The following is a 27135-nucleotide window of genomic DNA, read 5'->3' as shown; positions in this document are numbered from 1 at the left end:
AGAAGGAGGAAGAGATGCTTCTGAATAAAGAAAGGCTGGTGGGAAATATTTCCAGTATCAAGTGTGTGGAAGTAGAAGGGTTGCCAGCCACCTGGTGCTTTATCTACTTCCTCCCCCATTGCCACCACCCTACTTTCTCCAGCAGAGTACTCCTGATTTCTCATTTAAGCAACTTTGGTTCCTTGTGTGAGAAAATTTAAAGCACGCTCTCTCTCTCTCTCTCTCTCTGTGTGTGTGTGTGTGTGTGTGTGTGTGAGAGAGAGAGAGAGAGAGAGAGAGAGAGAGAGAGAGAGAGAGAGATTTGAAGAGCAGGGGGTAGTAAAATGTCCTTTCTAGAACTGGTTGTTATTCTGGACTAGATTAAAAAGAACTGACCACCTAGGTGCAAGCTATAGTTGTAGCACATGAAATACAAGGAAAACCTCTTGTTGCAATATTCACTTTCCTTTTTATTTCAGGGCAGGGTATATCTTTTGTGGAAATTAGCTGGAGAGGGTGGGAATGCAATTAACTATTGTGTATTTTGTTGCAATTATTCTTTAAGAATAGTTTGATCTGACAGATTTATATTGTTGGCAGTGTGATTTGAGGAAGGCCCAGATAAAACTTTCCACACCCTAATCAATAATGTTAAATTGTTTTTGCTGAAGGTGAACAATGTCTACCCTAGAATTCCTATTTCTCTTACCAATTCCCTGTAATAAAATTGAACATTTTGTCACCACTTTGAGAAACACTGCCAAACACCTTAAAACACATGTCACATGCCAGCAGCCCCTCATTTTCCTCCTCTGGGAGTTTCTACATCTGGAACCATAATCATAGATAAAAACCTTGACAAAATTGCATCTGAGCACATTCCTCTCCGCAGTCCTTACTTTCTCATAACATTTAATACAATATTAATACCTGCTACTGAAAGGTGGGAGGGGGGCAGAGCTGCCAACCTTCATGTTTCCTAATGCATCAGGTTCAAACCTGAAATTCACACTTCGTGTTTCATTTTAAGTTCAGTGCATTTAACAGTACCCAACAGAGAGAGAGAGAGAGAGAGAGAGAGAGAGAGAGAGAGAGAGAGAGAGCACAATGGTTAGTGCCCCAACCTTCTTAGCTGATGCCCAGGGAGGCAATTTCAGAATTGTTCAGGTTGTTACAGGGAGAAGAGGAGGAAGAATTGGGCTCCTATCCGCTTATCATGGGCCAAGCTACTTCTCTGTTCTAATGTCACAGACATGGGCTCCTCTTGGAAATAATGAAGGTCTCATTGACTTATATTGTCAATACTGGTGATCAGCAGATCTCTAGTGTGGTATGACCCAAGCGATGAGCCGATTTCATAGAGAAAGAGCCATGCCTGAGCAGATTTGCGGCTGCAAACAACCTTGCCCATCAGCATAAAGCAGATTCCCCCCTTCCCAGAACAAGCGCCCCTCCAAGCCTGAGAATAGAGGACATTGAGGTGCAGGGCTTTTCTACCATCCCTGTGACCCTCACCCCGCCATTTCCTGGTGCTGCCTGCTCTCCACATTCCTTTGCCTGGTGGGGGAAATCATCATTTCACTTCTCTACTCCATAAGCAAGAAGCAGAGGTTAGAAAGAAGGGAAAGTGCAGGAAGCCTACCCCACTGGGGTCTCCTAGGGGTTCGCAGGGCTTAGCCTGGAGACTGATTCTCAAATGTTGGTGAATTTGTTTAGTTGATGCTCTCAAAACAGATCAGGTCTCCTCCCTCTTAAAATGTAAGCGTTCAGGTTTCTGAAATGCGTAACCAGCATCAGTATCAGTAACAGACAGACAGACAGAGAAAGAGAACTATGTTTCCTGAGCAAGACCCATCTTAGTTAGTAAGGAGTATAATTTGCTGAATGGTACAAGCCAGCCTGGAGAAGTTATGCTTTACAGAGGGAACAGGCTCAACAGCGATGGGCCACTGGCCCTATGACTGCCGCAAACAGCTTTAAGAGAACAGTCTTTTCCGCTGGGAAGGCCGGGAAGAAATGTTGGCAAAGCCTCTTTCTCCCCCACAGTTGTCATTTAAAAGGTTTCTGAAGCCCTAAACCCCAGCTCCATCCTCAGAGTTCCTGCAGTCCTTTGGTACTACCCAAGCCCTGAGCCCCAGGCTGGAGAGGCTCTGGGGCCAAGAGGGGCGGTTCCCTTGCTCAGAGCCCTTCTGGGACGGCTCCCTAGTCCGAGGTTTGCTCTATCTGCCTTTCCCTCCGGGGAGACTCCAAAGGCTGCAGAAATCTGGGCGCCGCTTGCTCGCTTGTCAAAAAGCAAACTGTCTTCACATACTCCAAGAGTAACATCCCTGCCTAGGAAGAGGAAGGAAGAGGCAAAATAAATAAAACCAGTTAATGTTGTAGTTAACTTGCAAATCAAGTAAATCTGTTGGTGCCGTATTTGAGAAATAAACCACGAGAGCGTCACAGCAAACACACACTTCTGAACGTCTTCATTTTGATTTAATGGTATATCAGCGTCAACTATCGCTTCCTCTGCTGGTACACTCGGCCTGATGCCGCAGGAGGAGGGTGCCCATGTTTATCACCGAGTGAGATGACTAATTACACCTTGTCAATCACCGGCTATGAAGACATAAAACCAGCGCGCACAATGAAATAGTTGCCTGCAGCGTCAATTAGTTGGCGATTCGGAGGGTATTTGCGTGGCCCTGCTTTGGCCGTCTCTAATAACGGGACGGAGCTCCGGGAACAGCTAGCAGATCAATCACCCTGGTTCCGCTGCGGCCAGAGCCCTCCTCCCCTTCTCCCCTCCTCCGGCCTGGCCTCACTTTCTCCCAGCGCTCGGCGCTACCTCCCTCCGCGGCCCCGGCTTGGTGGCGCCGTCAGCCCCGGGAGCCCCGGGAAGTTTGCGCGCGGCATCTCTGCAGCCGGCAGCCGGCAGCCCGGCAGCCTTTGGGGAGCGCCGGGGCTGGTGGCCCTTTTGTTGGAGAAGGCGTGGAAGGAGAGCTTTTGTTCTGAGTTAGTCACGGTGGCCGGCTGGAGGCTGCTACCTCATTATGCGCTGGGTCTGCTAGTCTGCGGGGGAAGCAGATGGAGGCGAGGTAGGCAGCAGCGACTGTGGCCAGACCTGAATCCGGTTCACCTGTCACCTTCCACGAAACGGAGAGTACCTAGAGTACCGGAAGCTGAGGATGCCTTACCCCTGACCGAGGGAGGGGGTCGAGGGGCCTCTCTTCCGTGCCTCTGTGAATAGCCCAGTTACCTGTCCTCGCCTGATTCCTCCTGCCTCTCCCGAGGCTGCGTCTCCTAGCACTGTGTAAATGTCATTCACGTGTCAGGATCTGTGTTTACAGCCTGTTCCACGCCTTGCTCAGTCTCCGAGAACAGGGCAAAGCAGTTGCGCGATGTCCCCTAGTGATTAGCAAAGTTATCGGCCTCTGAACTCAGGGCCGGGATGCCCAGATGCCGCCCCGCTGCGGGAGATGTGCTTGAGCCTCTAACTGACGTTTTCGCGTCCCTTTAGGACGCGGAGGGATAAATAGAGAAGCGCCATGGGTGGCGATCCCAACGGCGGCCGGAGAGTTCAGGCCAAGGACTTTTGGGAATTGCTGGTCAGAGAGATGGGTAACGAATGGTGTTTATGGGTATAAATCCCTGTTTCCTGGGTAGCTCTATAAAGATAGTCACAGAGTACACCCTTCCAAGTTTCCAAGGTGCGAAGCAGCCCCATGAACCCAGCCAGCACCAAGGACATACACTCTAAGCTTGTTTTTTAAAAGTTTTCTACCCCTTTGAGCAACATCCTAATGAATCGTTGTGAATCCCAGATTCAAATTTCATTTCCTACTTAAAAAAAAAGTGTACCAGGTACCCCAGTATAACATGCTTGTATATTCTTAGAGGTGAGTGTGGTTCAGAATCTATGCAGGCACTGAATTTGAATGTGTGAAATGGACATTCCTGTCTTTATGCTGATGGTCTTTGCCTCAAGTTAGGACATCATTATGCGTGCAGTGTGTGCACACAAATGTAGAACTTGACGAATTTTTGCAAATACGCCTGATAGGAACTCCGAGAAGATTAAGTAGGCTCTCCTGAGCACACAAGAGTTAGTACTGGGTGTTCAGATGACTTCTTGGGTGTGATGTGCACCTGTAGACATCCCCTCTGCATTAATGCTGCCTATGTTTTTGCCAACAAAAATAAAATTCGTGCTGGCTTTCTTTTTGTCAAAAGAGATGAACATGGACACAAATTTGGGCACCACAAGTGTAACACGTATTCATGTGCAAAAGCTTTGCACAGTTTGTGGAAAGTGTAGCTTCATGCTGCCCCAGCTGTGTGCCCTGTGAGATAAACTGCAGAGGTCCTGGCTTGCCTTTGGTTGTGCCAGGCATGCAGACATTTCAGACTACACTTCTATGACACCCCACCCATCACAGGGTATGAAAGCAGCTTGCCAAATGGACCCAGAAGAGTCTCTGTAACTGACATGCCCTCTCCTTTTTTTTTCCCCACTCAAAATCACTTTTTATGTCCTGAATCCCTGTTCACCAGACACCTGGCCATTGTTTTATATTCAGCCAAGAGACTCAGTCCAGGCTGGCAGTTGTGATTTACTGGGCAGGCCTCGTTATTGTTGGTCCTTGGGCAACCAGGAGGATAGGAGGCTGGATGGGCCCAGATACCATAAAGTGTGGGGGGGGGTGGTGGCGGACTGTGCTAGTGGAATAGAATGCACCATAGAAAGAGAATGAATCTGTGGTCTTTGCCAAGTGTATCCCAGAGTGAGAAAGTTTTGAGTAGGAGAGGGAAAAGGGAAAGATTAAGGAATTTGCTGAGTACCTACTATGTTCCAGGCACTTTCCACGGAACTTTTCTTTCTTTCATGACACCCAAACACCCCAAAGGAGGGGACGTTCTTGTTTCCCATTGAGAAAGTCAAACAGTCACTTTGAGATCACATTGCACAAACATGGGATAACTATGTACTCCTTGCTTCTCTTTCTGACTTTCTAAAGACCTTCTTTACCCCTATTCTTCTAGACTGGAGAGACAAGGGGAAATCCAGAAGCTCCAAGCCTGACCTGACGGAACATTCCCTAGCTCACTTGGAGCAAGGATGTGCTGGCTGGCCCTCTGCTCATGGGAGTCAGTGCAGGAGCGTTTCATAAGCCTGGTCCCTAGGAGGCCTGCGCCGCTGCCCCCACATAGTCTGGAGAGCAGCGCCCAAAGCGGAGCTGGGCGGGAAGCAGTCTAAGGCTCTTGAAACTGTATTCTAGGCTTGTACACTTCCCTGGTCCTACACCCTTGGTTCCAGAGGAAAAAGGGGAGAAAGGAGACCTCCTCAAGCATTTTTTGGCTGCGCTTTCTTAGGATAGAGACGACAGGAAAGGTTTAATTTTCCTTCCAGAAGAAACACAGGAAACTGTTAGCAGCTAAGAAACTCCAAACCCTGGGCTCTCCCTTCTCCCTCTCACCCGCCTTCCCCTCCCGCTTCCTCCTCCAGCCTCGCCCACCAGCTCCCACCACCTCCTCTCCGTTCCTCTCCGCCTCTAGCCTCACCCCTCCCTCTGGGTCTCCCGCCTTCCCGGAGCACGCGCTGCCAAGGCCTGGGGCTCCCCGCGACCAATGGCACAGCGGCAGGACGTGATGTCAGGCGCGGCTGTAGAAAAGGCGCGGAGGCTTGCGCTGGCGCGGACTACAGAACTGAGGCTGAGCCCGGCGCGCGCTAGGAGAGGGCCCGCGGCTCCTCCTCCCACTCTGCTCCTCCTCTTTTTTCTCCTCCTCCACCTCCTCCTCTGCCGCCTCCTCCTCCTCCTTCTCCTCCTCCTCCTCTTCTTCAATTCTCTGGGTGGCTCGGCTCAGCTCGCAGGCTTCGCAGAGACCCCTACTCCAATTCGCCTTTGGTTGGGAACACACCCCGAGGGAAAGAGACGTCCAGGCATCTTGGCCGTCCCGAGCACCTGACTGCTCCTGGGTGAACCCCAACTGCAGTCGCCGCTTCCCGAGGCAGAGTTAGCGCCCCTGATTTGCGCCGTGGGCGCCGGAGCCTAGTGAGCTATGCCCGCGGCGTAAAAGCGCCCGCTGCGGGCGCCGACCTCTGCCCTGGTCTCCCGCCCCCACCTCACTCTCTGACCTTGTGACCCTGGCTTTGGCGCCGCAGCTCAGGCACCCCACGATGTAGCTGCCCCCACGCCTCTGCTAGAGGCGTCCTGGCCCGCGGGGGCCCGGGGCCCGGAGCCTGGCCTGGGGGCACAGCCGAGCTCGGGCGGGGCCGGGGCCGCGGTGGAGATGCACCGGGCCGGTTAACGCCGGGAGCGCCAGGCAGCTGAGGCGGGGGGCAAGCCCTTCCTCGGGGCAGCCGCGACCCCGGTCCCGCCGCGATGCTGTTCCACAGTCTGTCGGGCCCCGAGGTGCACGGGGTTATCGACGAGATGGACCGCAGAGCCAAGAGCGAGGCTCCGGCCATCAGCTCCGCCATCGACCGCGGCGACACGGAGACGGTAGGCGCGCGCGGCTGTGGAGTTGGGACTGAGAATTGGGACCTAGCGGGGTCGGCCAGTACCTCTTCTCCCCGAACTTTGGGGAGACTCCTTAGAGACGCACGGGACTGATGCCGGGGATCCTTGGACAGGGTGCGAGGCCCCGGGGGCCAGGCTCAAAGGAAACCTGGCTACTGAAGCTGAGGAGGGAGTCAAGGTTGAAACCCAAATCTGGACCCAGAGGGTAGAGCAGAACATTGCTCTGGAAGTGAGAGCCGAAGGCCACTCTCTTCTCGCCTCGCCCGGCGCATCGGTCCACAGTCCTAATCCTTCACCACTCGGCTGCTGGCGCTGCAGCTGGCGCCTCAGGAAAGGGGAGAGCCCTGTGGCTCTGGCTGGTTTGCGTCGCTTTCAGTCTCGTGACAGTCGGGCTCTCTCCCTAGCTCAGTTTCAGGGCTCTGGGACTTCTGGGCTAGCAATTTTCGTTGATCGCATCCTCGTACTCCTAGCCTGCTTAATTTGACCAGGCAATAGTTCGAAGTTCAGGCTCTGGCCTGGGTTCTCTGTACCTGGCTCCGCTGTCCAGGCCCCAAATAGCCTCCCCCGGGGCCCGACTAGCAGACGCTCAGCAGCGGCTGCAGAGTGACCTTTAGAGACAGAGGAGGTGGGAAGCCTGGCCCGAGCTTCTCCCTTTTAGAGGAGAGCCACAGTTCAATGACCTCCCGGTTTCCCCTGAACCCTTCTTTCTGGATAAACGCCCCTGCTCCTCAGTTTGGTGAAAGAAAGAAAGAAAGAAAGAAAGAAAGAAAGAAAGAAAGAAAGAAAGAAAGAAAGAGAAAGAAAGAAAGGAAGGTAGATTCGGATTGGGCCTGCCTTGCACCCTCTTGGAAGGTGGCCCTATGTCCCTCTTAACCTCCCAAAACCCAAGCGGGCCAAAGCTAGTGTGGCAGAGGAGCCGGAAGTTGCTGAACCTGCCCTGGCTGAAGGATCCGGAGCCTACCGAGGCTTGCGGCCAGGAACCCTGCCTGCTGCCTCTCTGAAGAGGAGTATATGTGTGTGTGCAGCAAGACTTTTAATACTCACCTCACTTACTCACCCTTAGCTCTTTCCTGGGAACCAGCGCTGTGAATAAACAGTTTGAGGAATTCCTTTGGAGAAGTTGGGGGAAGAGCCCCCTCTATTCCAATATTTAAAAGCAGCAGGGACATAGAGGGGCTAAAGGCTGGAGGGCAAGGATAGGGAGACCTAAGGCCCGAGATCAACTTAAAACTGGAAACTGGAGCTGCGGTTTGTCTCGGTGCTTTCCTGGAGCTGAGTGCATAGCTTGGGCCCTTAGCTGCTCAGATGAGGCCTGTTAGATGGGCTGCCCTTCCATACTGCCATCTAGGTGAATTTCAAAGCTAGTCTAGTCTGGGCCAAGGAAGGAGCTGGGGCGGTTTTCTCGGTGGGAGCACAGCTGTGGACTGCCGCTTACAGGGCTCTCTTCTTCCTTTGTAGACCATGCCGTCCATTAGCAGTGACCGAGCTGCGCTGTGTGCTGGCTGTGGGGGCAAGATCTCTGACAGATACTACCTGCTGGCAGTGGACAAGCAATGGCACATGCGCTGCCTCAAGTGCTGTGAATGCAAGCTCAACCTGGAGTCAGAGCTCACCTGCTTCAGCAAGGACGGCAGCATCTACTGTAAAGAAGACTACTACAGGTAGATCCTGCCCAGACCCCTCTGGCCTTAGGGACTGAGTCATCCATCTCCCTTTCTTTTGCTCCCAGTAGAAGTTGCCCTACCCAAGACCCTCTTTCTCCAAGCCAGCACCTACCAAATTTGACAACAACTTTCTACATTAGCAATTTGGGGTACTCTTGAAAAGAATCATGAAGTATAAGAACAGAAATGCTGTAACCCTCCTCTCTGAGTTTAGGGCGCTTAAAAACTCAGCTTGGGTGAGGGAGGTCTTCACACTCCTTTCTCTTTTGAAGTTTCTTGACTCAACTAGAAGTGATAGAAATAGACACCCCAAAACTCTGGCAGCCTGGCTGATGTGAAACCAAGCTGGAGGGAGTGAGAGAGGACAGGTGCAGGAGTTCTGGGTCTTTGGGGGTGGGGGTGATAATAAAAGTTGGCCAGGGTTGAAGAGTAAGAGCCTAGGTCCCTCTTTCTCCTCCCAGCTTTAGAGTTAGGGCCTATGTATGTGTTCTCTCTGTGTGTCTCTGTCTCTGTTTCTCTCTTTCCCCATCTCTGTTTCTTCCAAATTACAGAGGTGTGTAGGATTCCCAGGTGCTGGTCTGGAGGGCAGGGGCAAAAGTTGAGGAAGGGGTAAGTGAGGGAGTTTCTCCCCATTCTAAGTAAAGTCTTTGCTAAGACTTGCTCAGGTTCTGAATAAAGTAGAATCTCTTGTGGGTGTGAAAATAGTAAAGGGAAACTATTTCAGGTAGGCCGGGCCTGGATTAAAATCTAGTTCCCTCTCTACTAATCCTCAGTCAAGTCCAGGCTGTCCGTCTTGACGAGCCCCCACCCCCAGCGGTAGCAGCAGCACCTGAAGGAGGAGTACAGAGATATGGGGGGGATGTCCAACTATTTGTCCCCACAGCCCCTCCCTCCATGGTCCCCACAGGCGTTTCTCTGTGCAGCGCTGCGCCCGCTGCCACCTGGGCATCTCGGCTTCAGAGATGGTGATGCGTGCTCGGGACTTGGTTTATCACCTCAATTGCTTCACATGCACCACGTGTAACAAGATGCTGACCACCGGCGACCACTTCGGCATGAAGGACAGCCTGGTCTATTGCCGCTTGCACTTCGAGGCACTGCTGCAGGGCGAATACCCGGCACACTTCAATCATGCCGACGTGGCGGCAGCGGCAGCCGCAGCCGCAGCGGCTAAGAGTTCAGGATTGGGCGCAGCCGGGGCTAACCCTCTGGGTCTTCCCTACTACAACGGTGTGGGCACTGTGCAGAAAGGAAGGCCGAGAAAGCGCAAGAGTCCAGGACCTGGGGCGGATCTGGCAGCCTACAACGCTGGTGAGTGCAAGACCTTCTGAAAACCCTGGCTACTTGGGGGGTGTGGGGGGAAGATTTCAGTGTGCTTGGCTTTCAGCGGGTACTCCGGCCCCTGGCCTTGCAGGCCCTACTGCATCAGGGTGCCTGGTAGAAGGGACGTTAGCCTTCTGGCTTTCAGTTGGTGCTCCTTCGATTGAAGTGCTAGGTGATAAAGCATTAATTCATTGGTGATTCAGATGCAGGATCTTATCGTTTAGGAATTGTTTTTGGTTTGTCTAGCGCGCTTTGCTGTACAGAAAGTGCGGGGAAAGAAAGCAAGGCGGCAACGACACCAAACATGCTTAGAGTTGCGGAATGGCTGAGGGTAGGGAGGCTACCAAAGCTAGGCTGCGAGGGTCCCAAGAGAAAAGTCTGGTGGTGGCCGTGGGCACCATTGGGTTTGGCTTACAGCCCGGTCGTATGAATGTCCCCAGGGCGGCAGGCTTAAAGCTGTTACTTTCAAGGGCTCTGGGTCCCTCTGTCCAGCCGGATCCTGGGGCACCACCAGGTCTCCGAGATTTCCCTTCCCCTTGTAGCAAGCAACCGAAGAAGCAGGGGCAGGCGGGTCTTCACAGTGGGCTGCGGGGGTCTCGATTCACATTTCTTTGAAGTGCGGCGCTTTCCTGTTGCACCCCCTCACCATTCAGACTCTGGAGAAGGAGGTGGTGGAGGTTCTAAAAGTCCCACAACAGCTGCCCGAAGTCCTCAGGGCCCGGGAAGGTTTAGGGACATGCCTGGCTTCCGAACTAGTTTATTTGCAGTTATACCCTCTCTTAAGTCTGTAACAACAAATCGGATCCTGAGATTTTTTTTTCCTCCTTTTCCCTCTAGTCTAAATCACAATATTGGGCGGGGGGTGCACAAAACCAAAACCAACCAAGTCTGTAGAGTGCCTGCGGCCGGGAAAGGAAGAAGTCAGGTCCCTTATGATTTTAAATAGCCTGAACTGCTTAGGTAGGGAAATGGGGGACAAGTGGAGTAGGTCCTTTTTCCGCTCCAACGAAATTGCTGGTCCTGGGACCGATCGGGGAGAGGGGAATGCAAACCCGGGTTGGTTAAGTGATAAAGCGGTGACTGGTTCAGGGATCTGAAATTTCTCGGAAGCACTGCTATAGTAGCCGTTCTTTAGAGCCCTAAAATAAAGAGTAGAATCGTCACAGGCCCGTTTCTACCCAAACCCAGCGGCCTCTAGGGTACATGGTGTGTGGAGTGGTCTGTTTTTTTTTTTTTTTTTTAACACACCAGGTAGCACCCGGTTGTGATTGTGCGAAAAGAATGAGAGGCTCCGAGATTTAATTTTGCTTTTTGTTGCTCAGCCTTATTCTTCCCAGGAGGCAACGGGAAGATATAACTGGTAGCTGGGTTCCGGAGAGGTCCCTCTGTTACCTCATTTTTCTCTTTGACCCCCCCCCCCACATTCTTTTCTGTCTGTCCTTTCTGTTCTTTTCTTTCCGCCGAAGTGTTTCTAGTTTGTCAGCTCTTCTAGCGTGCGGGGGTCTTGGGCCTTGACCCGCCCGGACTCACAGTCCAGGGAGGAGCGGCGTTCGGCTCACAGGCGCTGGCTGTGCGGCTTACTTATTCGGAGCTACCGGGACTAAGTTGGGAAGAGAGGGTGATTCTTTTTGCTTGCTGAGTGCAGCCAGTTTTCAGATCTGTCTTTTGCCTCCTTCTTCTCCTGGAGCTGGCAGGAGAGAAATGGCAGCAATGTGTGCCGTGGGGCAGCTGGGGCTGTAACAAGGGACCCGTTGGGTGAGGCTGTGGGTAGTGTGTGTGAGCAAGTGCGTGTGGAAAGGGAACGCGTGCTTCTGATTGCGAGGACACCAGTTTGCTTCTGTAAACGCCCCGCAGCCAGGGGCCAGACACACATGGATACTTTGCAAATCCACGCTCGGGTAGACTGTCTTGCCGAGGGTGATGGAGCTGGGCACTTGATGGGAAGGGGCGCAGCGAGAGTCCCTGGGTTTGGGGCCCGTGGGAGGGCGACCCAGGCTTCGGGTCGCAGGGTCGAAAAGTCCTTCCGGGGCGGAAGCCGCGGCCGCCCTCCTCCCAAGGCCCCTCTCTGGTCCTGGACTGCTGCCCCCGTCCCAGAGGCGGTACACAAATCTCCCCGAACCCGGGCTGCAGGTCGGCCGGGGCCCGCGTAGGGCCCCAGACTTGCACTTTGCGGCGCGTTTTCCGCGCTTCAGGGTCGCGGGAGTTGCGAGCATATCCGCTGGCCGGCCATGCCTCCCCAAAACCCCGCTTGTGTGTGTGTGTGTGTGTGTGTGTGTGTGTGTGTGTGTGTGTACGTGCGTGCGCGCTCGCGCCTGACGGCGTAATTACTGATTTGATTCCAATCCATTATTTAGACAATTGAACCTACAGTCTCGTCTTTAGTAAAATGAGGCAAAGTCAGATTTGATTACAGGTTCAGTCCCAACGACAAGAGCTCGAAACCCGATGGGTTAATAACAGATCACGAGTAAATTATTCATGATTTTACGAGCTCTTTAGCTCCATTGAATAGGCCTAATTGAGAGGAAAAAAAGGGGGGGGGGGGGGCCCTGGTCCTCTCCCTCCTCTCAGACCCTCGTTCCTCCCCAGACACAATCTTGGAGGCTTTCGGGGTGCTAGTGAGGAGGGTCTGGGCTTGGGCGCCTCCTCTGCTATCCTGCGTCCGACTGTTTCTTCCTAGCCTTCACCGCTTGCAGGGCCTTGGCTTGGCCTCGACTTCCTAGCCAACAACCGTTTGGAAAAGTCTTCTCCTTAGGGTCCTTGTCTCCTTGAGCCCCGGGATTAGTTCTATCAGGAGAATTTCCCGTCACAGAGGATATCCCCCTTATTTCCGGGACTCCCTATTTATCGCATCCAGTCACCTACCCCCGTGTCACCAGAGCTTTCTCATTTTCTCCCTCTATTTTCCTACTTCTTTCCCTTGGCTCTGTTCATCTTCCCGCCCCTCCCCCTTCCTCCTTCTCTAGCTTTCTACCTCAGTCATCTCTGCCACTCCCTCCCTCCTTCCCTCCCTCCCTCTTTCCCTCCTCTGGATACCACCTCCCCCCCCACACACGGTAGGCCGTGCTCAGGGCACCTCCCTTGGGCCTGCAGGGCGCCAGGGTCCCCACGGAGCTCATTAACTGCAGTGAGGCCCTAGGTGGGGGCTGGGCAGAGGGATGAGCCCAGAGATTCCCCATGGGGGAGGCCTGCCCCACCCCGGCAGAACTGAGGACTGGGAGAAAGAAAAGGTTCCATTCCCTGAGTGAGGTTAGTGCTGCTGGCTAGTGGGAGTCATGGTCTGATCCTTTTTAAATTCTTCACTCTCGGTGTTCTAGATGGGAACACTGGTTGGAGGAGAAGGGGCATTTTCATGCTTTGGTACACGTGGATATAAACCCTGGTATAGTGTTGCCCCTGGTTTATAGCTTCAAACTTAGAAGTAGGACCCAAATAGTCTGAGTTTTTCAGGGAGGCAGTGGCATTTGGGCAAGAGGAGAGGGAGGTCTTCAAGGTGCGTTCTAGGTAGTGTTGTCAGGATAGCAACTTAATTCGGCATTTATGGCAAAAATTTAGAAACGTCCCAAGCAGCATATAAATCTTAGATAAAATTTTAATATCTTTTGGGCCCATGCAGTCTTTGGGACATATGATCAAAATTATCTGTTTATCAGAAATTCAAATCTAACTGGGCACTATTTGCAATTTATTCGCTAGTTTTGACACCTCTATTCTAGGCATGCACTATGTTGCCTTTCACTATGGTGAAAGATATTTTCCCGGTTCCTTAAAGGGGTGAGGGAATTGAAATGGGACTTACTGGGGGATCCCATGTGTCCTCATCAACTGAGCAGTTACTGATGCTCCCCAACCAAGAGCCCTCCCTAGACCCCAATAAAGCCCTGGGATAGGGTGGGCTTCCTGAAGTCAGGTTTTATCTCTCCTTCCCTGGAGGTGTTCCAGCAGGAAACAGGGGGACTCTAGTGTTGACTCGGGGCTCAGTCTTTACTAGTGTGGGGGTGTGACTTCCTTTCTTTTCCTTGGCCTGAGTTTCTTCACCTCTAAAATGGGAACAGTGACACACATAAAGTCAGAATGCAAGATAGGCATCTAATGTGTGTTGCTATCTTGGCTTCCTCTCCTTCTGGTAAGAGTCTACCTCCTCGCTCTCCCCGAGATGGCCAAGCTTCTCCTAACTCCCCAGAACCCCATTTGCCTCTGTGAAACTGGGAGCAGCTCACAGGACAGTGCTGAAGATTAATCTACAAAATGCAATTTTCAACTGTAAGCCTGATGCTGGAAGCCTGGAGCCCGCCCAGTCCTTCGGGAGGGAGAGTTGATGGAAGCCTTTAGTCAACAGCTTCTGGATGCTAGTGCCTTTCACTACTAAGGGGTGTCCTTGGTGGGTGCTTGGGAAATAAAATGTGCAGGCCCACAAACACTATCAGAGAGACTCAGAGGCTGTTTCTGGACTTGCCTTTGTGAGCCACAGTCTCAACATCTGTTGTTGTTGTTGTTTTTTTTTTTTTTTTTTTTTTTTTTTTTAAAGTTGCTTTAAGTGTCCAGCCGCTATGGACTTGCAAAGAAATCCTTTCAGGGACCACAAACTGGCTCAGTGGGCCAACGGGCTTGTTGCCAAGTTTGTAGAACCTGAGTTCAATCTCAGAACCCCTTCCCCCCAACCCACACACAAAATAAATACACAAAAAGATAAAGAGAAAGCCTTTTAGTGCATCTGAAATCCTAAAAGCCATCAACAAGTCTCCGCTGCTGCCCTTTCAATTACTCTGGCAATAGGATGACTTCCGGGTGTTTTGTTTTGTTTTTCCAAGACCTGGGTTTGAATCCACTGTTTCCTAGGCAGGTCACATTTTTAGAGAGCTTCATTTTCTCTACATCGAAATTGGGTTTACTATCCCTTTTTCAGCGTTGTGTGTGCACACAACTGGGTTCCCAGACTAGATGCATTTGTCAGTGGGCAGTGAGGGTGTGGAGCTCAGAAATGACAGACCAGACAGAGTCAGAAAATTTACCTGCTGCTTTTGTGTCCCCTTCCCAGCGCTGAGTTGTAACGAGAATGATGCAGAACACCTGGATCGTGACCAGCCCTACCCCAGCAGCCAAAAGACAAAGCGCATGCGCACCTCCTTCAAGCACCACCAGCTTCGGACAATGAAGTCTTACTTTGCCATTAACCACAATCCCGATGCCAAGGACTTGAAGCAGCTAGCGCAAAAGACCGGCCTCACCAAGAGAGTCCTCCAGGTCAGCTGGGCCGGGTGGGAGCAACTGCCAGGGCCTGAGGCAGAACCTCACACTGAGCAGGACTTTGGAAGATCCTTCTGCCTGTCTACCTTCAGTCTTCCTTTTCTACTTTGGTAGCCTGTCTTAGAATGTCAACACTTTCGCCTGTTGTCATACTCCCTATTTTAATCCTTTTTTTTTTCTCTGTGTGATCCTCTGTCTCCACACTTTATGGTTGTAAACCATTCTTAGTTACCGTTCCTTAGTCAAAGCTCTTCAACTTGCTCATGTTTTAAGAGTTTCAAGAGTTTCAGATGAATCCAGAGCCCTCCTGCTTTGTCCCCACCCAAAGGATGATTAGTGCCTCAAGTTGTTCCTCTATCTCCTTTGGCCTCCATTCATTCTTTATTGAATTTTCTTCTGGCAACTCTAATTTGTCTCCTGGGTAGTTGTTGTTGTTGTTTGTTTTATGCTGTCTGTCCTTCAGACTTTCCAGGAAACAAGGTTTGGTAGTGACGTGGTATGCCTGTAGATATACTGGGTGTAGAGGCTTGTCTAATGACATCACCTTATAAGATGGGGAGAAGTAGCTTAGTGCTTGGGGATCAATGGGATCACACTTGTGTAAGGGTGTTTTCTTGATAGACAAGACCTGGAATTTTCATGGGATTTCCACATCCCCAAAGATGTTGAAAACTCTAGTCTGGGGCCCAAACTTGCTGCACCATGTTGGGACGTGGTGGGACAACAAATTTCAAATTTTCTGCTCTTCTGATACTCATCCCCAGTGCTAGGTAAACCTCTAATGTCTCCTGAGCCTCAGTTCACTCCATGTAAAATACACACAAGAAGTCATTCACCCATGCCACAGGTGGGAGGTGCTGCTGAGGTCTTGTAGGTGACAACTGAGTTAATACGCTTTATGCTCAAAGGATGCTAGTTAACAAGAACATTAACTAAGTTATGTGATCACCTCTCAGAACAGTCCTGACTTTTAGGCCTCAGTTCCCTCATTATACAAGGCAGAACACCACCCTTAGAAGAAGTTTAACCAAAATCCCAAACAAACAAAAATCTGAGAGACTGAGTAACCTGAATGTGGTATCACAGAGAGGATAGGTCCTGGGATTGCAGTCCAGCCTCGGGTCCCCAGGGGTTGACACTGAGGAAGTGAAAATCAGAAGGGTTGCATAGCCTCTCCTAAGAAAGTTTCAGCGAACTGTCAGAAAGGAAAATAAAATGAAAGAACTTGGGTGGCAGCGGCGGTGGCGGCAGGCTGTGATTGTGACGAGGGTAGATCTGCGGATCTTCATGGAGCCTAGAGTCCATCCAGGTAGGCACTGGGCAGTGTCTGGGCAACCCTTTAGCATTGGGCTCTCAGATGGACCTAGCAAGGGAGCTGAAAGAATTCCAAAGACACACTGCTGCTTTCTGAGTCCCCTCTGTTTGGGCTGTGTTTTGTAGCTTTTTGTTCCCCAGGCCTGGACTCCAAAGGAACCTCTGCTGCTCCCGTCATGACTCAAGTTCCTTCTGACTTTCTGGTCTTGGGCTAGGTCAGGGACCATTCTTGGCACCCCTCCCCTCCCCAAGCCCTCCCTCCTTTAGTTCAGGGCCAGCCTGAACCTGAAAACAAAAGACTTTTTCTTTCCGGATCCTTTATGGGATGCTGGGAAACGGGGTGGGGGGGGAGGGGGAGAGATCTGGAATTCAGAAAAACCTGGGCTCAGAGAGACCCCCTGGTTTATTGCACCTGCTGTGTGTCTTGGACAAATCAGTTACCTTCTCTGAGCCATAGCTTTTTCATCTGTAAAAAGGTCACCAAGTAGGGCACAACTCTTTCCCAGCTGTCCAGATTAAATGAAAGTTCACAGTTCATTCTTAATACAGAGGAGTCTGAGCATGCTGGCCTTTGGAGGCAGGAGCCCGGATTCCCTGGTTTAGGAACACGTGGGATTTACAGTTTATCTATCTCTTACTCTTGCATCTGACAATCAGGTGCTAGGTGCTATGGCACTTGGATAAACTGGCCTTGAAGTTGTTTACCTGTTGGATACAGAAAAACAAGTACTTACTCATTGATTACAATCGGTGGGGGTGGGGGAGGCACCAGGCACTCCATGACAAGCAGTTAGGATTCCCCTCTGCATAGTGCAGATGAGCACATGAAGGTCCCCAAAGTCACACTTTGCTGGTGACTGTCCTCTCCTCTGAGCCTCCCAGGCCCGCTCAGGTTGGGGGAAGGTCTCTCTTTCTTCTAGACATCTTTCCATCTCCTGCACAAATCCTTTCTATTCCAAAAGAGCCTAACTGGTCATGACTGCAAAGCATCTTCATGGTTGTGCATCGGTCTCTCCTGCACCTTTCCCTGCCTACTTTAGCAAGATGAAGTGACTTGCTGTGGGGATCAGAATCTAGGCACAGGCGTCATGGGATCTGGGTTGGAGTGATTTGGGGTGAGACAACTGGTAAGGGGTGGTGGACTGGTTCAGGGTCACAAGGTTATGTGCCCTGGGGTTTGGTGCTTTATTTCTTCTTCTCTGATCCTGAGCCCCTACCTGTGAAGAAGAAAAACTTACACATGGGGGAATCTGACTTTTAAAGAACATTTAAGTGCCAATGGCTCCAAACCATCCTTAGTTAGGGGTAATTCTGAGTGGTGCAGTAAGAACATGCATGGTTGGGGTCGGGGAGGTCTGAGCCGAGTCAGGAAGTGGTGAAGGCTTCCCTGAAGAGAGGTGAGTGCTTCATCTCTTGGGCCTCAGGTCCTCACTTATAAAGCGGTGATTGTTCTGTCTGGCATTAGACAACTTCAGGATGGACACAGACACACTGGGAGGGAGTTTCACAGGTGACTTGCTTCGAATTTTTTTTTTTTTTTTTTTTTTTTTTTTTTTTTTTGGTTTTTCGAGACAGGGTTGCTTCGAATTTTTTGCTTTGTTTCTTACAATCACAAGGATCCAAGCCAGGATCTTGCACGTGTAGGCAAGTGCTCTTCTACTGAGCTGTGAAGGAGAGGGCCTCTGCCCAAAGAGGTGGAGAAACTCTCCAAGGCCTCACAGCCATCCAGGGACAGACCTGGGGCTACAGCTAAGAGTTCCTGTGTTCTCTCAATGTTCACAGTTTTTAGTTCCTTGAAGAATCCTTTTTTTTTGTTTGTTTGTTAGTTTTTGTTTTGTTTTTCGAGGCAGGGTTTCTCTGTAGCTTTGGAACATGCCCTGGAACTAGCTCTTGTAGACCAGGCTGGCCTCCATCTCACAAAGATCCACCTTCCTCTGCCTCCAGGGTGTTGGGATTAAAGACATGTGCCACTGCCACCCAGATGAAGAATCTTTTTTAAAAGTTCACAAAAGCCGGGCGGTGGTGGCGCGCGCCTTTAATCCCAGCACTCGGGAGGCAGAGGCAGGCAGATCTCTGTGAGTTCGAGACCAGCCTGGTCTACAAGAGCTAGTTCCAGGACAGGCTCCAAAGCCACAGAGAAACCCTGTCTCGAAAACTCAAAAAAAAAAAAAAGTTCACAAAATAATAGAACCGCCATTCAAACCCATAAGACAAATAGGAGAGAAATGCCACTGTGGAAACCCAGGCCCACTGGTCCATAATGTTGAGGCTTTGCGGTCAGGGTCAAGGATGGGCTTAAAAGGATCCACACTTTAGTTCTGCCTCTTCCTGGTTGTGCCTTAGTCTCCATACCTGTAAACTGGCACTAATCGTAAGCCCACCTCACAGGAGTATTACAAGAAGTGTGAGTTAAGATGGCACAAACACTTAGAGCTCTGCTCAGACAGTGCCTGACACTATTACAAAGTAAGAATGCCCACCATTCTCATCATCTTCGTGAATGGTAACACCAGAGGCTGTAATTGGGTTACTATTTATTTCCAAAGCAGATTTTTGTTGTTGCTGCTTGAGGTGTGATCTAGTTCAGGTTGGCCTTGAACACCATCCGTAGCTAGGATGACCTTGATATCTGTTTATGCTATGCTGAGGAACCAGCTCAGGTTTAATGCATGCTAGGCAAGTACTCTGTAAACTGAGCTAGTCCCCAGATTTTAGGGTGTGTCCTTTCTTATTCTGTAGCTCAGGCCAGCTTGGCACTCACCCCATAGACCCCAGACTGGCCTCAAAGCCATGGAAATCCTCTTTCCTCAGCTTCCTGCATCCTGAGAGGCTATAATTCTTCATTCCTTCTCTTCTGTTGTGAGACATTTCTCCCAGAGCTCAGTGGAGTGGCTGTGTCCTGTTTCCCCAGACTATCTGATTGACGCTGGATACAACCGCTGACTGCTAAGAAATGTCAGGGTATCTTTGGGTATGAGGCTTCACCTTTTGGATGGATTCTTTAGTGTTCCAGAATATTTGTTGGGGGTGTCCAGTGGGTCTCATTTTGTCATCCAGGCTGTTCATGCAACTCATGATCTTGCTTTTGCCATCCAAGTGCTGGGATTACAGACATGTGCCATCAGGCCTGTCTCTCTCGGCCTTTGTGATGAAAGCAATCTGCAGGAAGGAGGTTAGTGAGCAAAAAACAGCTCCTCGGACAGTTGGAGCCTGACAAGAGGCACACCACAGTGGTGTACCTTCACTCTCCTCGCACTTCCCAGGATCCATTCTGTGCCAGGCTGAGGTACTCAGTTGGTGGCATTGGTTGTGTCCTGATGATCCTATGCCTGAACCTGACCTTGCTGTCCCTAGAGTGTAGCCCAGAGGCACTATGTGTAGAGTGGAACTTGAGTCAGTAGACCAGCCAGGGCTCTGGCGTTAGGAGGGTGGATAGGTGGGGCAGATCATTTATGTGCTACTCGCAGCTGCTCTGAGATCCCAAGCCCACCCAAACCACAAGAAGCCACAGAAATGTGGTGTGCTCCAAACTTCTTTCCATACAAGTAGGAAACTGAGGCAGGCCCAGATGAAAGGGACTAGCCAAAATTCACTAGGCTGGTCAATGTCAGAGTTAGGCCTGGAATGAATGCTCTTTCTACTGCCCAAGTTGCTTCATTCATTCATTCATTCATCCATTTATTCATTCATCCATTCATTCAGGGTTATATGCTAGGGAGAGCATGAACTTTTTTTTTAATGGCAAACAGTCCTGTGTGATCATAGGTAACATTTAAATCTATAAAATTGGACTAGTAATAGAAACCATATGCCTGGCTTATCTCAGCCTTTAACCAGGGAGGGTATAGGATGGCAAGGTGCCTGATCCACAACACAAGTCATGTTAGCATCATCATTTCTTATGTGAGCCCCAGCAGCAATTTATGCATATTACCAAGATTTAATCCTCATCTTCTCTCTCATAGACTTAGGGTTGGACAGGATCCCTTGCTCTCTACATTCTTTGGTTTGAATTTTGGTGAAACCCACATGGAGTAATCAAGTTTAGGGTTGACTTTAGATTTCCATTGAGCAGATTCCTAGTGCTTGGGATCCTGTAAAGCTGAGAAGGCAGCTGTGAAGATGGTGTCATTGTTTACACATGGGCTGTTGGGATGACGCCTGGGAAATAGCTAACAGGCTAAGGGCAGCTAAGGGCTTCCTGGAGCTCCTGAGATGCACAGTGAACTCACTCCCAGGACCCGCCCACATGTGCAGGTCAGGGCAGTGGCTGGGGAGCAGCACCAGGCCCCGACCTTTCTCATTGCTTGATCTTCATGTGACTATGAAGAAGTCTGTCTTAGGCCTGTCTCTGTCCATGGCCCCCCTTCCCCCAAGGCCAGATGAACAGTCTCCCACTGCAGACTCTCCAGCCAACAGGGAAGGATCTGACTAGATAGGCAAAGCCGAGTGTGGTCTTTGAAACCTCACACTCTTCTGCTAGCCCCCCAAAGACTGATAAGTTTCTTTTAGGCAGAGAGCTGAGAAATGTGCTTTCTCCTTGAGAGGACTCTCTTCTAGGGAGCCATGGGGAACATCTCTTCTTCCTGCCGGACTTGGCTGCTAATTGAGCCTAAACTGTGTCAGGATGTCTGAGGGGGGGCTTGAGGCCACAGGCTTCTTGCAGCTGGGGTGGTCCTAAGGGTGAAGTCAGGAGCTGGCTCATCCCACCCCTGCTGGAGACACTAGGAAGACAGGCAGATGCAGACACATCTGGAACCATGCAACTGGACATCCTGGAGCCTTCAGAACCCACAAGGCCCTTTGTTTTATGGGGAAGCATCAGGCCAGGAGTTCTCTTACGCTGAAGGAAGTGAAGCCGCCTTGCCTTTTGGACCTTTTTCCTTTGGGTGGAGTAACTACCTTATTCCACAACAGTGGCCTGGATTTCCTGCCCCTCCTCTTAAGCACTGCGTGGACCCCGGGTACCTCAGGGTCTCTGCATTGCTGTGGACAGAGGGCTGGTGAGGATATGGGTGAGTTTTGTGTGCATCTTCACTGATATATACAGGTGTGTGTGTGTGTGTGTGTGTGTGTGAGAGAGAGAGAGAGAGAGAGAGAGAGAGAGAGAGAGACAGAGAGAGAGACAGAGAGAGACAGAGAGAGCCCAAGAAAAAGTGAAAGTAAACCTGGTGTTCTCTGCACTCTAGGGCTTCTCCGGCTGAGAGCAAAGGGTTCGGGCCACCTTCTTCCTAGTTATTTTATTGTTTCATTTCTATGTTCTTCGGGCCATTTTAGTGTTTATGAAGACTGACTGTGAAACAGTTAGAAATGTACTCATAGGAACCTGTAGGGTACACTGTCCACCCCAGTCTTTCAATTTCATATGGCCCAAATTTGTCTGGTTTGCATTTTCAATGACAGATGTGACAAGAGCCACGTATTTAAAGAGTTTTAGTGGTTACACTGAGAAGTACAAAGAAACTGATAAATTGAATTTTAGTATTTATTGTTTAATCCAATGTGTCTAAAACATTTCTAAACATGAAGTCAATAATCTTTTCCCTTCTTTCTTTGTTTTATTCTTCCTTGCTTGCTTGCTAAATCTTTAAGTCTTTTGCATGCTGTCCTTTCTACACTGGCCACATTTGCCTAGTGGCATTTTGAGGTTTCAGTATCAGTACCATGGCAAGGGGCTTAGCTTTGAAATTTCCTGGCAGGAAGAGCGACCCAATTATAGCCACCAGGGAAAATAAAATTTAATTTTATTTTTGCAAGGAGAAAATGTGGCACGGACTTTCTAGACCTCCTGCTGGGCCACAGTTGGGTTGAGTCTCACAAAACCCGAGAGCAGGGTTGAGCAGCCCAGAGCGGCTGCTTTCCCCAGTCCCTCCCGACTTCTCCTCACTGGCCCTCCCCTCTTCCCACACAGGTCTGGTTTCAGAATGCCCGGGCCAAGTTCAGACGCAACCTTTTACGGCAGGAAAACACGGGCGTGGACAAGACGTCGGAAGCCGCGCTGCAGACAGGGACGCCGTCGGGGCCCGCCTCGGAGCTGTCCAACGCCTCGCTCAGCCCCTCCAGCACTCCTACCACCCTCACAGACTTGACTAGCCCCACCCTGCCGACTGTGACGTCAGTCTTAACTTCTGTGCCTGGCAACCTGGAGGGCCATGAGCCCCACAGCCCTTCACAAACGACTCTTACCAGCCTTTTCTAATGACTCGCCACCTCCTTCTCCCCAAGCCCCCACGATTTCTTTAAAAAAGAAATTATCTTTAGTTGAATTCCAAGTGTATTTTAAAAATAGAGGCTTTGAGCAACTAACTAACCACGTTTTAGGATCTCGCCTGGAAACAGAGAAAAAAAAAAGGATTTGTGCGTCGGGCTAACGCATCAGTGTGTGCTGAGGAATTACTTGGGAGATATATGTGCAACACAACATTTGTGTCCTTGTACAGTTTTGTGGACCGAGCGAGGAAGCAAGAAATAATTTAAGTTGGCTGAGAGCTTCCGTATTTTCAAAGACTGCCACGTGCCTTAGGAATACTGTTTTATCTTCATACTTTGGATGAATTGTTCGTTTGTTTTTTTTTTCTCTCCCTCTTTTTCTCTCTGTATATTTATGACCAGAGCAAAATGTAAAAACAAAAAAACAAAAACAAAAACGTTTGTTACTTTGAATAGCCCTAAAAAGAAAAAAATAAGAAAAAAATCAACCCCCCTCCAACGGTCACTTTCTTGTTTTAGAATTTTAAGGTGGAAGTCTGTTCGGATATCAGAATTTGTAAAATCTAACCAGTAATAAAATCACTTATGGAAAAGACTTGGTGCCGTTTCATGAATGAGATGGAGAGCTTTTCTGAGGCCCAGTGACCAGTGTTAGGGTGTTCACCCACCTACCAAATGTTCTTGGGGTCTTTTCTCTGTGTCAAGATGTGTGCTGGTTACTCCAAAGACATCCAGGTCTTGCACTTAAAGAACTGACAGCAGGGAGAGAGAAGCCATCATGCTAAATCTGTGATGCACGTGTGTGCATGTGTGTGTGGGGTCTCAACATCCATTCATCTGTTTATTCTATTTGTAGGTGCTGGAGGTCAGAGGCCCTCACACCTGCCTCTTCTGCCCCCAGCATGGATTGGATGGGAATGTTACTCAGTGCTGGGAGAGACCTATGGAAAATGTGCAGCTTTTACCTGGGAGAAGTCAATGCTGTGCCACGCAAGAGCAACCTAAGCCCCAATGTTCCTATTCTCTTCTCTCTCTCTCTCTCTCTCTCTCTCTCTCTCTCTCTCTCTCTCTCTCTCCTCTCTTCTCCGTCTCTCATCGAACTCCTCCTTCTCCCGTCTATCGTCGCTCCTCCATCTCGTCCTGCACTCCCCTCTCTCTCTCTCTATTCCTCTCTCCCTCTCTCTCTCTCTCTCTCTCCTCTCTCTCTCCTCCTCTCTCTCTCTCTCTCTCTCTCTCCTCTTTCTCTTCTCTCAGAGTTTTGTTTTGTTTTTAATTTCCCCAAAGAGATGGGACTGGAGAGACATCTCGATGGTTAAGAGCACTTGCTGCTCTCGCAGAGGACCAGCATTTGGTGCCCAGCATCCACATCAGGCAGTTCACAACTTCCTGTAACTCCAGTTCCAGGTAATCCACCAGGAACCTGCCCTCATATTTATACTCTCTCACACACATACATGTAATTTAAAAATAGTAAAGTAGCTAAAGAGATACATCAGTGGCTTGGAGTATTTGTTGCTCTTGCAGAAGACCTGGATTTGATTCCAAGCACCACATGGTGGCTCACAATCATTCGTGCCCTCTCCTGACCTCAACCAACACCAGGTACACATGTGCTTCAGCCATAGATGCCTGCAAAACAAAATAAAATGATTCAATCTAATAAAATTTAAAAAGTAACATCTTCACTCGGGAGGCAGAGGCAGGCAGACCTCTGAGTCTGGGCCCAGCCTGGTCTACAGAGTGAGTTCCAGGACAGCCAGAGCTACACAGAAACTATCTCAAAAAACAAAACGAAACAAAAAATCCCACAAAAAATATTTACAAAATTACCTCAAGAACACAAAAGTAAGCAAATTTAGTTTTTCTACTAAAGCTTTAGGGAACCTTAAAAATCCAGTGAAGAGACACCCAAAGGATGGGGGTTTGGAGCGAGGTCCTCTGAGCTGTGTAAGCTAAAGAAAGCTATCCTGTCTCTTCTGCTGTAAAACGCAGCGAACGACGGGCGGGTGGCTGCTGGACGACAGCAGAGGTAGATGTGACGGTTGTGAGGTCTTAGCACTTTGTGTTGGATGCCAGGTGCAGCAGGAATGCGTACATGCATCCAGGCACTGCCTGTGACTGCAGAACAGGTGGATGCCATGGGGCAGATGAGTATTTCCAGGACTCATTCCTCTCTCTCTCTCTCTCTTCCTTTGGTCATCCAAAGGCATGAAACCCTGTCTCAAAAAAACCAAACAACAAACAAAATCAAAGGCACACACATCACTATTGGTACCTTTATTAAATACCTAGCAAATAGGAATCTGATAAAGTTTAGGGAGGCTTCTAGAAATAGAACATGCATACACCTGAACAAAACAGGTTGATTAATGTTTTTTGCATGTAAACACACCCGTGTTGCTGCCAAAACATGGGACATTATCATACCCCAAGTCTCCGTTGATCCCTTCCCTGATCACTCCTTCCTGATAGCACCCGTTTCCACTTCTCACATGAGATTAGTTTTTTAATTGTTAAAAATATATATTTGTTGATAGTATATGTATGGGTATTTTGCCTGCATATGTATCTTTGCAATATATATGTGCCTGATGCCCACAGAGGTCAAAAAAGGTGTTGAATCACCTGGGACTGAGTCATAGATGGTTGTCAGATGCCCTCCATGTGGGTGATGGAAATTGAACCCCAAGTCCTCTGGAAGAACAGCCAATGCTCTTAGCCACTGAGCCATATCTCCAGCCCTTTAATTAGTTTTATTTGGTTTTGATAAACAAAGGAGACTCAGCAAGATTAGTTCACTTGCTTAGGGTCCCGCAGCCAGTCCTAGACCCCAAGCTTCAGACTTAAGTAAACACACATTCATGGCTACACATGCAAGCAAGAACAGAGAGTGGCAAGGGGCATAACCTTTTATACCTATGCATTCTCTACCAGGTAGAGGATGCCACCTGAGGGCCTGGCCAATGGGTGGCCACACAGACACGGTGACTCCAATCACCCCCAGGGATACATACATAGGTACATTCTCAGAGGACCCTAGAAGTACAAATCCACCAGCTAAGGTGTTTCTACCCAGACAGCACCTCATGAAGATTCAGACCAAATGCCTGCAGACAGACATAAACAGACCCAGACGCTCCCATGTAGACTCAGCCAGACACCAGACCACCCCACACAGGGAGAGCTGGCAGCAGCCACAGACATGCTTGCACGTGAAGGTGAGCAGTGCTCAGACACCCCTACATAGCCCTGCTATGCCCCTTGCTCAGGCCCGGGCAGAGCGGAGCCTGATTACTATCTTGTCTGTTAGTGCTGCCACCCAGATGGAAAGGTCCTGGGAAAGGTGCCCTGGGGTCCCCTGCACCCCTCCCCCTGCCATGCTACAGTAGCAGGTTTAGAAGCCAGGTCTGCTGTTGGGCCAGAGATGGGGACCCTGGAGTCATATGTGGGAGGAGTTCCTCTCTCAATATCCAGAATGAAAAGGGGGAGGGTAACCAGCAAGGATACTAGAACAGAAAAAACAATGACAGAGAAACACAGAGGCAGAAATGCAGCTGCAGAGCAGGAGGGAAAGAGGCACACACACAGGTAGCAGGCACGGAAGGAACAGCACCCTGAATAGATGGAGTCAAAGTGACAGAGAGAGACCAGGGGGAAAGGATTGGGACAGAGAAGGGCAGACGTGTAAATAAATGAAGGGGATCCCAGCACAGGCTCAGAGGCCGAATAAGGCCGTTCTGAGGAATGGAACAGGAGACATGAGTCCCCTAGGACTGTTGAGGAGATACCCAAAGAATGAGAAAGTAGAACCTAGGTCAGAGCAAGGCAGAGCCAGGAAAAGCAGGTGGTACCATGGATAACACCGTAGCTTGTGCTGCAGCTTCTGTCTGTGCTGTGGGACCACACATTTTGTGAATATAGAGTTCCCTTGTCCTGAGATCCTCATAGAAGTTCAAACCGGGCGGCGGTGGCGCACGCCTTTAATCCCAGCACTCGGGAGGCAGAGGCAGGCGGATCTCTGTGAGTTCGAGACCAGCCTGGTCTACAAGAGCTAGTTCCAGGACAGGCTCCAAAGCTACAGAGAAACCCTGTCTCGAAACACCAAAAAAAAAAAAAAGAAAAAAAAAAAAGAAGTTCATCACAGGCACTCTGAAGGGGCTAAAGTATCCATCAAGGGCCTATCCCATCCTATTAGTCCCTGTCCACAGAGTAGGAAGGTCCGGGGTATAAGAGCAATCTTCCTAGTCTTGAGGACCGTGAGTAAGGCGTTTCACTACTTTGACTCTTAGTACCTTCATCTGTGGTTAGGATATTTCTACAGAGACTCTCTGTGACAGGACATGCAACCTCTCTGTCAAGAGGAAGAGCCAAGAGGACCTGGATCTAAAGGCCATCCTCAAGAGTGAGTGCAAAGCAAAGCCTCAAATCTCAAAAGAAACAAGAAAAAAAAAATAAGTGGTCTAGCCTTCTAGCTGGGCAGTGGTGGTGCACACTTTTAATCCTAGAGGCAGAGGCAACAGATCTCTGTGAGTTCAAGGCCAGCTTGGTCTATAGAGCTAGTGCCAGGACAGGCTCCAAAGCTACAGAGAAACCTTGTCTTAAAAAACCCCCAAACAGCCAGGCTGTGATGGCACACACCTTTAATTCCAGCACTCGGGAGGCAGAGGCAGGTGGATCTCTGTGTGAGTTCGAGGTCATTCTGGTCTACAAGAGCTAGTTCTAGGACAGGCTCCAAAGCTATAGAAAAACCCTGTCTTAAAAAAAGACAAAAACGGGCTGGAGAGATGGCTCAGAGGTTAAGAGCACTGCCTGCTCTTCCAAAGGTCCTGAGTTCAATTCCCAGCAACCACATGGTGGCTCACAACCATCTATAATGGGGTCTGGTGCCCTCT

The 27135-nt window shown here is 49.9% G+C and overlaps 1 protein-coding gene across 3 annotated transcripts in view; it reads left to right on the top strand.

Moving 5' to 3' along the window:
• The window catches only part of Lhx2 (LIM homeobox 2), a 28507-nt gene extending 5669 nt beyond the window's left edge, over positions 1 to 22838 (top strand). Inside the window, exons 1-5 of one of the 3 annotated variants that reach the window (XM_038336983.1) lie at positions 5683 to 6467; positions 7944 to 8146; positions 9057 to 9460; positions 14511 to 14716; positions 21945 to 22838. In XM_038336983.1, coding sequence (XP_038192911.1) covers positions 6348 to 6467; positions 7944 to 8146; positions 9057 to 9460; positions 14511 to 14716; positions 21945 to 22232 — 1221 coding nt within the window. In that variant the 5' untranslated portion in view covers positions 5683 to 6347 and the 3' untranslated portion in view covers positions 22233 to 22838. Of the gene's footprint in view, positions 1 to 5682; positions 6468 to 7943; positions 8147 to 9032; positions 9461 to 14510; positions 14717 to 21944 lie in introns of those variants that run through there. The other 2 variants (XM_038336982.1, XM_038336984.1) reach the window with 2 other exon arrangements.
• Positions 22839 to 27135: the final 4297 nt, after the last annotated feature.

Source organism: Arvicola amphibius, chromosome 7 (assembly GCF_903992535.2).
Source record: "Arvicola amphibius chromosome 7, mArvAmp1.2, whole genome shotgun sequence".
Taxonomy (NCBI): Eukaryota; Metazoa; Chordata; class Mammalia; order Rodentia; family Cricetidae; genus Arvicola; species Arvicola amphibius.
Note: the sequence above shows the minus strand (reverse complement) of the source record. Positions and strands in the feature narration are given on the sequence as shown.